Source organism: Hirsutella rhossiliensis (assembly GCF_020360975.1).
Source record: "Hirsutella rhossiliensis strain HR02 chromosome Unknown scaffold00017, whole genome shotgun sequence".
NCBI lineage: Eukaryota > Fungi > Ascomycota > Sordariomycetes > Hypocreales > Ophiocordycipitaceae > Hirsutella > Hirsutella rhossiliensis.
The window spans coordinates 758,454-770,914 of NW_025408683.1; the positions used below are offsets into that span (position 1 = coordinate 758,454).

The window sequence follows — 12,461 nt, forward strand, 5'->3', positions numbered from 1 at the left end:
TCCAGCGGCCGTAAGGCCGCTCAGGTCCCGGTGGGGCACAGGACGTGCTGAGCTAGGCTATCGAGAAAATCCTGCCACAGTAGGCCTCACCCAGCGCTTCTTGCAAGGCCTCGCAAGGGCGAGCTGTCGGGCTCAATCCCCGGAGACGGCTTTCCTACCCCCTCCACCGGTAGGTTGTCGCTAAGCCCGTCAATACAAGTGTCCGTGGCTATCCTCTGCAGCCAGCCTTCCCGAAGTCCATCCAGCATTTCATCGGCTCTAAGGCGCTCAGTGTCGGAGCCTGGTGCCCGTCAGCGGGTCGTCCAGGCGCGTGGCGATTGCCACAATGGTCAACCCTTGGTTTTGTCCGGTCAGAATTCTCTCGCTCTCTCGCTAACGCTGCTGTCGCAGTCCATGCTTCGGTAACCAGGCGATGGAAATAGCGCAGGAGCGGCGGCAGGAAAACCCTCGAAGGAATCAGAGGCTGTCGTGCAGCTTGCCTTCAGGGAGAAAAACCTGCGCAACCAGCCACCGTTGTTTAGAAGGGCGGGCCTTCCAATACCCACAGCTCCTTGGTTCCGAAGGAAGCTGTGAGGTCCGTGTGGACGTGTTGTCGAGACCGGCTTTGCAGAGGAATATGAACTCTCCTAATGTCTTCCTCTGTGCTGTTAGGGCCACGATGGACCCGGGCAGCAAAAGCGCGGTCGGGTGGCCTGCAAATCCGGCCCCCTGCTAGCGAGCCGCTAACAGCTCTGACGGGGGAAGAATTTTTACAGGGGAGAGTTGCGGTAATTACTTTGGTCAGATCCCCCCGGGAGTCTAGGGTAGATAAGAAATATTACCAAGCGCGCTGGCAGAGAGGGTGAAGCCTGTCCAGACTCATCAGTCACGTGGCGCCTGGCCTCGTCTACTTTACAAACTCCGTCGACGTCGAAGACATCATCGCACCAGCATGACCGTAAGCGTTCGAATGAGGGTGGACAAAGGGTGGTTGAATCACCAAGCGACTCATCTATGTTACAGATAGGCACATGCGGCGAGACGGCCGCCCCCCACGTCTGTTGGACGGTAGGTCAGAGTCGATGTCGCCAACAACATGTCTGAGACGTGGAAATATGGCCGTTGAACTAGGCAATAGCAGAATGGCCCTGCCCCCAAAGGCCGTGCCAGTACGGAGGATGGCTAGATATGACTCGCCCTCGCACCCAGGTTGGCGCCACGGCTTTGCGTCGACCGGTCTCGGCAAGTGACTCAGCCCCCTTGGGGTCCCTGTCTCCTCCGCCTCGACATGAAAGCGATTGCGAACCGCGGCATCTTTGAGATGGCGGAGCACTGCCGACTGGATGCCGTGGACATGGTTCGCTGTCGTGCCCGCGGCTCTCCGAATGAATGCTGACCGACACTAGATACTTCCACTGCTCCGTCGTACGGCATCAGATCCAAGACCGGTCGTGGTGATGACTTGCGGCTTGTCCGGTGAGCACGCGGTCAACAACCCTGGATGGAAAAATCAACCGTGCAGATGCCCCAGTTTCATGGACTCATGGATAGACAGGAGCCGGGAAGTCCACACTCGCCAAGGGCATCATCGACCGCCTGCCTCACTTGACGCGGCTCTCCATCGACGCCATCATCTTTGAGCGCCACGGTCTCTACGCCATCAACTACCCGGCCGACGAGTACGCCGCGCACCAAGCCGAAGCTCTGAAGTACCTGACTGACGAGCTGGGGCTTCTTCTGCGGACGGAGCGGCAGGATGTGGTGCTGGACCTCTCGTTCTGGAACAGAGAGTTCCCGGTGCGAGTTCAAGGAGATTGTGAGCTGCAGCGGCGGACGACGGGTACTAGTGTTTCTCGACGCCGAGGAGCATGTCATACGGAGGCGGATTGCCGAACGCAGGGCTCGGAGAGATGCGCTGGGGGTGGATGATGAGGGTCGAGATGGGGACTCGGCCTTTGACGTCGACGACAAGACGTTTGAACGATATTGGATAGGGTTCGAGAAGCCGGCGGGAGAAGGCGAGATTGTCATCAAGGTCACGTAGACAGTATCGCCGGGCTTTGGGTGAGCTAAGCTACAACACTGACCATGTTTGGCAGCCTCCCGGCACGGAGAGTCTCGTCCGCAGTGAGAAAGGATGCCTTGCTGGGGGCACTTGCGGACTTTAAAGTTTGGTCGAAATAGTCCGTCGAGGCGTAAACTCGACGCGGAGGATCCCGGTCTAGGGTAGGCCCGATGGGAGGCACGGGCCGAGCCGAGGCAGACGAGACGACGTCGGCGCTGGCGCTGGTGTACGGCATAGAAAAGGGATCGGGGATTTGGGCGGACGTTGGGCAGACTGCAACTTTGACGCAGTCCACGACATGATGTCGCGACACAATGGAAGCCAAGTTGGGAGTTGGGTGATGACGACATGTGGGGGGGTCACACGTTTTGACGAGGATAAGAGATTGCAGAGGTACAAGGTACTTTGGAGGCGACGTCCGCCCGAGAAACGTGCACTTTCCGATGAAGAGCTGAAGAGGACAGGTAAAGTATCTCCGTGTACCTCCAGCTCAGCGGCACGGGCATTATCCTGCGTGCTAATACCAGTAGCAAGCAAGCAAGCAAGCAAGCAAGGCTTGGGCCATCTCATCAGCTCTTGTCCCTCTCGTGATGCCCAGTCACGAGCCAAAAGGGAGCGAGGCAGCTGACTGACCAACCCCCCCCTCGCCTCGCCAGTATCTTTACCGCCGTCGGGTTCCGCCCTCGCCCAGTCCTAGGGACCCGAGGTACTTTGCGGGTACGCGAGAGTACGTGCGGTCCGATAGACCCAGCTCAAACTCTGCCACACCGCCTCGCTCTCCCGCTTGGCCCCGGCTATCTTCATCGCCGCCCTCGAGGTACCATGATTGGTTACGCACACACGCCCGCCGTAAGCCGCCCATCATCAGCCCTTTTCCCCTCCCCTCCAGCGCATGTTGGGGGTGTACAACCTCTCACTCACCGGTGACTCTCCCTCCTCCATCGCACTGCGAACAGTATCTTGACGCCCCAGTTTCTGCTCATTCGCCTCGCCCTCGATTAAACGCCCCTTCGCTGCCCTGTTCGAGCCCAAGCCCGAAGTCTCTTGCCTGTGTGTGTGTGTGTGCGTGGCCAGCCAGTCGCCCTTCTCATCGCCCCTCACCTCCATTCTTATTGCCTCCACACGTCAGCATCCTCTTCTGCAACACGACACCTTTCGTCATCTTCCCGTCATCCATCCTGCTGCCTTGCCTGACTGCTCATCCTTCCTCCCAATACATCATCCTCAGTTGTCTAGTCCCGACAAACATCAAGCACCCGCCTCTATCGCCTTGGACTGCCTTGCCCTTCCTCCGCACCTGTCGTCATCAGCAAGGACCTAGACGCAGAGAGAGGGAAAAAACGAGTCCTAGCCATGGGTGACTCCTACAGGGGATCCCGCGCCTACCGGGACCGCGACGACAACGACGAAGACGACCGCTTCAGAAGCACCACCGTCACCCGCTACAAGGTGGCCCCCAGCCGAGCTGGCGATCGCTACGAACGCAGCGAGAGGTTCGACCCAGCCGACGACGACCGTCGCTCCCGCTTTTCCGCCCCTCGTCCCTCGCCCGACTTTCTCGATGAACGCCGCTCTCAGGCTGCCCTGGAACGTCCCCGCTCCGAGTATGAGCCCACCATGGCCGACCGCCCCCGCTCCCTCTACTATGAGCGCGACGTTGAGCGTGACGTTCGCCGCGAGCCCGACCGGTCTCGCATGTCTGTCTACGACGACTGGGACCGCCGCTCTTATCGGGACCCCCGGGAACCCCGCCACGACGACGAGATCAAGGTCGAGAGGAAAATCGAGGAGCGCATAGACGATGACCTCGGCCACGAGGTCGAGCGCTACCGCAAGGAGACCGAGTATTACGTCCCCGCCGACCCGGCTCCTGCCCCCGTCATCATCCGCCAGCAGGCCCAGGAGCCCCAGAAGATCATCGTCCAGGAGGCACCCTCCCCGGCTCCTATCGTCGTCCCTCGCCAGCAGCCGGGCGTCGTCGTCCTCCGTGACAGGGAGCAGGACCGCAACATGGTCCGCAGGGAGCGGGACCCCTTCGACGAGGAGTACTACTACCGCCACGAGCGGCGCGACCTTGGCCCTTACCGGGGTGACCGCGACTACACCGTTTCTCGCTACGAGCGCCGCCGCAGGGATGACGACTACTCCTACTACAGCGACGACGACGACTACTACGTCCGTCGCACCGTTGTCCGCCGCGAACGCAGCGAGAGCGCCCACCGCCACAAGCGTGAGCTGGCCGAGGGCGCCCTCGCCGGCGCCGGCCTCACCGCCCTCGTCTCCAGCCGCCGCGACGGGTACGGCGATCTCCCGGAAAACAGGGGTCGCAAGGTGCTTGCCGGCGCAGCCCTCGGCGCCTTGGGAACCGAAGCCCTCCGCCGCGCCCACAGCGCCTATGGGGAACGCTGGGGGGACGGTCGCGAGTCGCCCGACCATCACTCGCGCTTGAGAAAGGGTCTTGGCTTCGCTGCCGTTGCCCTGGCCGCTGCAGGCGCCGCCAAGTATTACCAGTCCAACAAGGTCGATAAGGAGGAGGCGCATCGCGGCCGGAGCCTAACCCGTGGCGGCTACTACTCCGGTGATAACTACTCCCGCTCAGTCTCACGCAGCTCTCGCTCTCGCTCCCGATCTCACACACGTAGCCGCCGCCGCCGCAGCCTCTCCACCGTCGCCAAGGCAGCACTCGGCACAGCGGCCACGGCGGGCATCGTCAAACATTTCAGGGACAAGTCCAAGTCTCGGTCCCGCCATGGGAGCCGCTCCCGCTCCCGCTCCCGCAGCAAGTCCAAGATCCGCCGCGGAGCAGAAATCGCCGGTGTCGCTGCCGCTGCCGGCGTTGCCAACAAGCTATGGAAGGACCATCAGGACAAGAAGGAGGCTCGCACCCGTAGCGTCAGTGGTGAGGATGATCGCGGTCGCCATCGCCGATCGCGAGACCGGGGCGTGAGCAGGAGCCGGAGCTGGGGTCGGAGCCGCAGCAGGTCCATGGCCAGATCCCCTGTCTCACCTTCTGGGGCTGATCCTGAGCTAGGCTTAGTTGAGTACGGAGGCGGACCCCTGCCGTCGGAGCCCTCGTCTGCCGTCGAGCGGGACTATGATGCCCGGGACGAGGAGAGAAGGCGCCGACGACGCAGGCGGCGCGACCGCACGCCGTCCTCGTCCCCTTCGGACCAAGAGCGGAAGCGGAGCAGGAGTAGGCTGAGGAACATGGCAGCTGCCGGCGCGGCGGCGGTTGGAATCAAGGAGTTCAAAGACAGGCGAGACCAGGAGAAGAGAGAGCGGCGTTCAAGGGAGAGAAACGGCGATGGGAGACGTAAGTCCGACCGTCGATGATGCAACCCAGACCACCATGAGCTGACGCAGGACGAATCTAGGACATCCAGAAGAGCGGAGGGAAGAAGGATACTTTGACAACCGTCGCAGTCACCGCGCGCAGTCCCCCCCCATGGCCTCTGGCGGCGCCTACTATCCACCATACCCTTCAACCCCCGGCCCGGCCCCGGGCGGGCCCGACTACGCACCGTATCCAGACCACTCGGGAGCCCCGCCACGTGAGTATCAGCCGTATATACCCCAAGACTATACCGGCTACGCTCCGCCAGCGCCTCCGGGCCCACCACCGCCGGGCCAGCCGCCGGGGCCTGAGCCGAGCATCGACGGACGATATCCTCCCGCCCCCCCAGGACCACCACCGCCAGGGCCACCGGGACCTGCGCCTCCTCCTGGTGGCGGGCGCCCACCAGACCAAGTGAGTGACCATTCCCGACGCCGACACAGCCGCCGCGCCGCAAGCGCAGCAGAGGGTGCGTGAAATCGTGCTTTTACCGGGCTCCACCCGGGGATGTTGCGATGGGGAAGAGCCGGCGACTAACTTCTGTGTAGATGGTGTAACCTCGCCTTACTCGGCGTATTCGAGCAAGGGCCCGCCCTCGGCCACAAAGTCGGTGTCCTTTATCCCGCTGTCGCCTAAGAGCTCCCGCACCATGGAGCGGCACAGGAGACACCATGCCGCTGCGTCGGACAAGGATGACGACTCGCCCGAGCACGACGATGACGAGCCGCTCGACAACGGCCGCACTCGACCAGCGTTCCGTCGGCGGCGTTCTTCCGATCCCTCCTCAGATCGGCCCGTCGTCCCTCGAGGGCGTCAGGGTCTGAGCGACTCCGACTCGGAAGACGACGTCGAGCTGCTACCCGACAGGTTTGACTCCCAGGGGAAACCCCTTGGCGGCCGCCCCGCTCGCGACAGGTGGACCACTCGCAAGGGCACGTTTGAGCGGCAGCCGCGGCAACCCGGGGACTGGGACGTTAGGGGTGCGTGGCAGGTGGGCGGTACCGACGGGGAGGCGGTGGACCGGCTGGTGCACAACGTGACGGGCGCGCTCGAGGGCCGGCGCAGCTGGATGAGCGTCCTTGGTGACGTGCTCGGCGGCGCGGGCTTCCTGCCGCCTCTGCCGCCGCAGGCTGAGGACGAGGCCAGGCGGCGTGACGCGGGTGGCGATGATGACGGCGACGACAAGAGGCCGCGGCGGGGGAGGCGGCGATGACCAGGAACGTGTGATGAATGTTATGATTTCTCCTATGCTCTTGCTTTCTCCTTTTTCGGTTATTTTTCGTGTCCATCTTTTCCTTTTATTCGTTTGAACATTCCGTCAAACAGGTGTTTTTTCTTTGCGGCAGCTCTATTTGGCTCTTTTGCTCTTAAGGCGAGCAGCTTGCTTGGCAGGAAAGATTTGTCCACCAAGCCTGTCGTGAGCAGAGGTGGAATGGACGTTGCAGCGACGAGGGTGCAAGCTCGTTGATAACACATGGGGAGGAGACATAATGAACATGATGAATTGATAGACTGCTTCTTTGGGGGTTTATCATGTCTGGAGAAGCCGGTGTAGAAAAGACTTCCCATCGCACGAAGAGATGGTCATAATGACTCTCTGCCTTTATCTTGAGAGCAGTTTTTAGCTTTCTTTCTTTTTATTTCTATGGTGAACATTTTCCTTCTCTGCCTCGTGATACTCTTCACTCTCTTAATGAGCATGGATGTGTTGTCCAGCCCAGACTTCATTCGACGCCCCAGTCTACATTCATGTCTATCATGCTCTGCCCTGCTGCGAACCCCATCCCTCCGTCCCGGACGAAACTAGACACCGGAAACCCACCCTTGAACATAACGAGAAGAAATAAAGAACCCCAGAATTGACCCCCCATCGCATCATAACTCGTCCCGTGGCGGCGAGGGCGGCGGAGGGTCTGGGCGGCCGCTGTCCTTTTGCAAGTCGACGCCCTTTTTCGCGCGCCACTTTTCCCACAGGGCCCAAAAGTCCTTTTCCATGGCCGAGTCCATCTGGTCCGGCAGCACCACCTCGTATGTGACGTACAAGTTGCCGAACTTGAGCTCGCCGCCGCCGCCGTCGTCGTTGTCCTCGCGGTACAACGGCATGCCCTCGCCGGCGACCGTCTCGACGTGGCCCGGGTGCACAACTTGGCCGCGCGGCCGGCCGAGGCGGACGACGCGGGCGTCGAGGTGCGTCAGGTTGCGCGACCAGTCGCCCATCCAAGCCTCGCGCAGAGACAGCACCTCTGTCCAGTACAGATCGTCGCCCTTGCGGCGGAAGAAGACGCCGTCGACGCCGTCCGGGTTGTTGTCGAGCGAGGGGGTCTTTTCAACGAGCGTGACGAGCAGGTCGCCAGCCACCCAGTCGGGGCTCTGGTCGGCCTCGTTCTCGAAGACGACACGGGCATCGCGCGCCACGCCGCGGCCGACGTTGAGGCTGACGGGCGTCGACTTGCGCTCGACACGCGCGCCCTGGCACGCAGGGCATTTGGTGCGGACAGTCTTCCCGCGGCCGCCGCACGCGTCGCAGCGCATCTGCATCTGCTGGAACATTCCCGGGGCCAGCTGCTGCTTGACGATGCGCACGCCGCGGCCGGCGCACGTCTCGCACGTGTCGACATGGCCGTCGGCGCTGCCGGAGCCGCCGCACGTCTCGCAGATGTGCTGCTTGTCCCAGCGGAACTCGGTGGCGATGCCCATGTAGAATTCGCGCAGCGTCACCTCGACGCGCACCTCGACGTTGTGCCCGCGCGGCTCGCGCGACGAGAAGTGGCCGTGGCCGCCGAAGAAGCGGCTGAAGAGGTCGAAGGGATCCTGCTGGTCGGCCCCGCCCCCGCCGCCTTGCCGGTGCGACTTGACGCCGTCGTGGCCGTAGCGGTCGTAGACTTGGCGCAACTCCGAGTCGCTCAGGACGTTGTAGGCGTCGGCGACCTCGACGAACTTGTCGTGCGACTCCTTGTCGTTGCTGGGACGTGGCTGAATGTTAGTCCGGGCGCGCAGTTTTGCTTCTTTGGGGGAGATGTGACGGAAGAAGGGGGCTCGTACGGGTTCTTGTCAGGATGATGTCTCTTGGAGAGTTTCCGGTAGGCCGACTTCAACTCGCGATCCGAGGCATCTTTGCCCACTCCCAAGACCTGGAGGCAAATGACCGAGTTAACATGCAAGGCGTCACAGAGACATTTCCACGAAAACGCACATTGTAGTAGTCCTCGGCACAAGTCACCAGCCCGACCAGCGCGACGACGAGGAGCAAGCTGAGCCGGTGGACCAGCATGCCGCCGGGTTGAGGCGCCCGGACTAAGAGCGGCCTAAGAGGATGACCTGCCGTTCAGATGAAGCCGAGAAGGGACGGATGCGGTTATTGTTCAGAGACACAGGCGTCCAATAGGAGTGAGTGTCCTCCAATCCGCAATGAAAGGGCGGAAAGAGTTGGAAGATGGAGAGTTGGAAAAATGAAGACAGGTAGAGAGGCAAGAGTGGCTAGAGGCCGACGTGTAAGCTGTTATTACTGGAGACTTGGTTATTACCAGCGTGTTAACAATCCAGGTACCTTGTCGCATCAGGACCCCTTGCCAGCGCTATTGCGCCGGCCGCTTATCGAGAGGCTCTGATTGGACCAGAGGATCAGCAGCCGAATTAACTTAACTAACTCGATGCTAGGCCGGGGAACTACTGCCACATGTACTTACTCCGTACCCCCACACCAATGAGACTATGCTAGGGTACCTCTTTGCACTCTGTGCCATGCACGTGCTTGGTAGATAGGTATTAATCAGTCGTCCTGCAGCCTGGCTAACATCAAGGTCGCGGGTGAGTCAAAGTCAACTCCCATTTGCTCTCCTCATCCACAGGAGCAACCACTTTGCCAGCCGTGCCTGGTCATCCTGAGTCGCCGCGTCGTCTTGCCCAGCATGAGCTCAAAAAAGTACGCCTTCCTCCCCATGGACGACCAAGAGGTCGGGCCTCAAAAGGTCGCCGCGGACAAGAAGCACAAGCAACGCCACCGCCATCGCGACCGTGGCCGAGATCGCGACGACAAGCCCTCCGCTGAAAAGTCCAAGACGAGGCGCCATCGCAGCCGCTCCAGATGCAGATCCCCGCGCTCCGATCGACACCGCCACCATACCAGCCAGTCCAAGACCTTTCGTCGACGTGATGCGGGGGCAGACTTCGACGACCGATGGGGAGACGAGGCGCCGCCCTCGGATGATATAGGCGACGATGCCAGTGCACCGGAGTTCCAAGAGTCTGCGAGCAAACGGGTAAAACTGAGCCACGACGACAAAAAGGACCAGTCTCCACCGCAAGAGGACCTCTCAGATGGCGCCAAGGAAGAGCTCGCGCGGCAAAAGGACATCGAGGAGCGCGAGGCCTTTGCCAAGCGGCTGAGAGAGAAGGACGATGGGAAATCAAAAAAGATCCTCCGCGACGGAGAGGCCTCGTCGAGGCGGAGAATTGCCGACGACGCCAACGCAAGAGAGGCCGCCCTGCCGGACTTGCGCGAGAGATCACGGCAAGAGTATCTCAAGAAGCGGGAACAGGAACGCCTGGCCTTGCTGCGGAAGCAAGTCGCCGAGGAGACTGCCGAGCTGCGCAGCGGCGTCCGGCTATCCGACAAGGAAAAGGCCGAGTTTGCCAAGAACAGGGAGATTTTGCGGCTAGCCGAGGAGCGGCTCAGGATCGACGACCACAGGGACGGCTACATGATGCCCGAGGACTACATCACAGAAAAGGGAAAGATGGACCGCAAGAAAAAGGAAGAGGCTCTCTACAAGCGATACGTCGACAGGGACGAGTATGGCCAGGAAAAGTTTGTCACGGAGCACGAGGAGTGGGAGAGGGAGCAGGCCACCAAGGCAAAGGCCCAGATTCAGCGCACAGAGCTGGAAAACGACAGTTACGATTACGTCTTGGACGATGCCCAGTACATCCAGTGGAGCCTCGATTCGAAGCTGGCCGGCGAGGGCAAGTCCCTGGCCAAGACCAAGGAGCAACTGTTCCTCGACGCCCAGATCGACGCGGCCGAGAAGAAGGCGCTGTCTATTCAGGAAACCAGGAAAAGCCTGCCCATCTACCAGTACCGCGACCAGTTCCTCGAGGCCTTGGAGCAGTATCAGATTCTCGTCATCGTTGGCGAGACGGGCAGCGGCAAGACGACGCAGCTGCCGCAGTACCTCCACGAGGCCGGCTACACAAAGAACGGGATGAAGGTCGGATGCACCCAACCCCGGCGAGTGGCCGCCATGAGCGTCGCAGCGCGCGTCGCCGAAGAGGTGGGCGTTAAGGTCGGGAACGAGGTCGGATACTCGATCCGGTTCGAGGACTGCACGAGCGACAAGACGACGCTCAAGTACATGACGGACGGCATGTTACTCCGAGAATTCATGACGGAACCAGACCTAGCCGGCTACTCGGCCCTGATGATCGACGAGGCCCACGAGCGGACCGTGCATACCGACATTCTGCTTGCCCTTGTCAAGGATCTGGCCCGCGAGCGGCGCGATCTCAAACTGCTGATTTCCTCAGCCACCATGAATGCGACCAAGTTCTCTGAGTACTTTGACGACGCGCCAATATTCAACATCCCCGGGAGACGCTATCCCGTCGACATTTACTACACGCCCGCCCCCGAAGCAAATTACCTGGCAGCAGCCATCACCACCACCTTTCAAATCCACACGACGCAGGGCAAGGGCGACATTCTCATCTTCCTCACTGGGCAGGACGAGATTGAGGCCGCGGAGCTGGAGATTTCCGAGACGGCGAGGAAGCTGGGCAGCCGCGTCAAGGAACTGGTCATATGCCCCATTTATGCCAACCTGCCGTCTGAACTGCAGTCCAAGATTTTCGAGCCGACCCCCGACGGCGCCCGCAAGGTGGTGTTGGCGACCAACATTGCCGAGACGAGTTTGACTATTGACGGCATCGTCTACGTCATTGACCCTGGCTATGTCAAGGAGAACATCTACAACCCGGCGACGGGCATGTCCAACCTGGTGGCCGTCCCCTGCTCGCGAGCGTCGGCCAACCAACGGAGCGGCCGCGCCGGCCGAGTCGGCCCCGGCAAGTGTTTCCGGCTCTACACCAAATTCGCCTACATGAATGAGATGGACGAGTCGACGACGCCCGAGATCCAGCGGACGAACCTCAACGGCGTGGTGCTGCAGCTCAAGTCGCTCGGCATCAACGAGCTCCTCGACTTTGAGTTCATGGACCCGCCGCCGACGGAGGCGCTGATTGGCGCCCTGAACCAGCTCTTTGCGCTTCAGGCGCTGAACCACAAGGGCGAGCTCACCAAACTGGGGCGCCAGATGGCCGAGTTCCCCACGGACCCGATGCTGGCCAAGGCGGTGCTGGCGGCCGACAAGGAGGGGTGTGTGGACGAGGTGCTGTCGATTGTGTCGATGCTGGGCGAGGCATCGGCGCTCTTCTTCCGGCCCAAGGACAAGAAGATCCACGCCGACAGCGCACGAAACCGCTTCACGGTCAAGGAGGGCGGCGACCACGTGACGCTGCTCAACGTGTGGAACCAGTGGGTGGAGAGCGACTTCTCGCCCGTGTGGGCGCGCGAGAACTTTCTGCAGCAGCGGTCGCTGACGCGGGCGCGCGATGTGCGCGACCAGCTGGCCAAGCTATGCGAGCGCGTCGAGGTGGCGCCGTCGTCGTGCGGGGCGAGCAACGTGCGGCCCATCAAGCGGGCCATCACGGCGGGCTTCTTCCCCAACGCGGCGCGACTGCAGAAGAGCGGCGACGGGTACCGGACGGTCAAGAACGGCACGGGCGTGTGGATCCACCCGAGCAGCGTGCTCATGGCGGCAGACCCGCCCGAGAAGATGGTGGTGTACTTTGAGCTGGTGCAGACGACCAAGGAGTACATGCGCAGCGTCATGCCGATTGAGCCCGGGTGGCTGGCGGAGCTGGCGCCGCACTTTCACAAGAAGAAGGACATTGAGGCGCTCGAGGACAAGAAGATGCCGCGGCAGAGATAGGGCCTGTGTGGCGTGGCTCTTGGAAGAGAGGGCGAGGCGTTGCTTGGGATGGGAGATTTTGCTGGCAGACTGATGTGGATGAGCTGTTGCCCACTAA

The 12,461-nt window shown here is 61.5% G+C and overlaps 4 protein-coding genes across 4 annotated transcripts; 3 read left to right on the forward strand and 1 right to left on the reverse strand.

Moving 5' to 3' along the window:
- Nucleotides 1-1,267: 1,267 nt before the first annotated feature.
- Nucleotides 1,268-2,023, forward strand: HRG_10804 (AAA domain-containing protein; the record flags this gene model as incomplete). The annotated part of the gene is made up of 4 exons (XM_044869274.1): nucleotides 1,268-1,336; nucleotides 1,386-1,455; nucleotides 1,535-1,795; nucleotides 1,974-2,023. The coding sequence occupies 4 exons, from the start codon at nucleotides 1,268-1,270 to the stop codon at nucleotides 2,021-2,023; spliced, it is 450 nt and encodes a 149-aa protein (XP_044715623.1).
- Nucleotides 2,024-3,397: 1,374 nt separating this feature from the next.
- HRG_10805 (uncharacterized protein) lies at nucleotides 3,398-6,591 on the forward strand (the record flags this gene model as incomplete). Its single annotated transcript, XM_044869275.1, has 3 exons — nucleotides 3,398-5,264; nucleotides 5,419-5,847; nucleotides 5,927-6,591. The coding sequence occupies 3 exons, from the start codon at nucleotides 3,398-3,400 to the stop codon at nucleotides 6,589-6,591; spliced, it is 2,961 nt and encodes a 986-aa protein (XP_044715624.1).
- A 662-nt stretch (nucleotides 6,592-7,253) lies between these two features.
- HRG_10806 (dnaJ domain-containing protein) lies at nucleotides 7,254-8,649 on the reverse strand (the record flags this gene model as incomplete). Its single annotated transcript, XM_044869276.1, has 3 exons — nucleotides 7,254-8,340; nucleotides 8,421-8,509; nucleotides 8,572-8,649. The coding sequence occupies 3 exons, from the start codon at nucleotides 8,647-8,649 to the stop codon at nucleotides 7,254-7,256; spliced, it is 1,254 nt and encodes a 417-aa protein (XP_044715625.1).
- Nucleotides 8,650-9,286: 637 nt separating this feature from the next.
- On the forward strand, nucleotides 9,287-12,364 carry HRG_10807 (oligonucleotide/oligosaccharide-binding (OB)-fold domain-containing protein; the record flags this gene model as incomplete). Its single annotated transcript, XM_044869277.1, has 3 exons — nucleotides 9,287-9,429; nucleotides 9,505-9,637; nucleotides 9,707-12,364. The coding sequence occupies 3 exons, from the start codon at nucleotides 9,287-9,289 to the stop codon at nucleotides 12,362-12,364; spliced, it is 2,934 nt and encodes a 977-aa protein (XP_044715626.1).
- Between the last annotated feature and the right edge of the window lie 97 nt (nucleotides 12,365-12,461).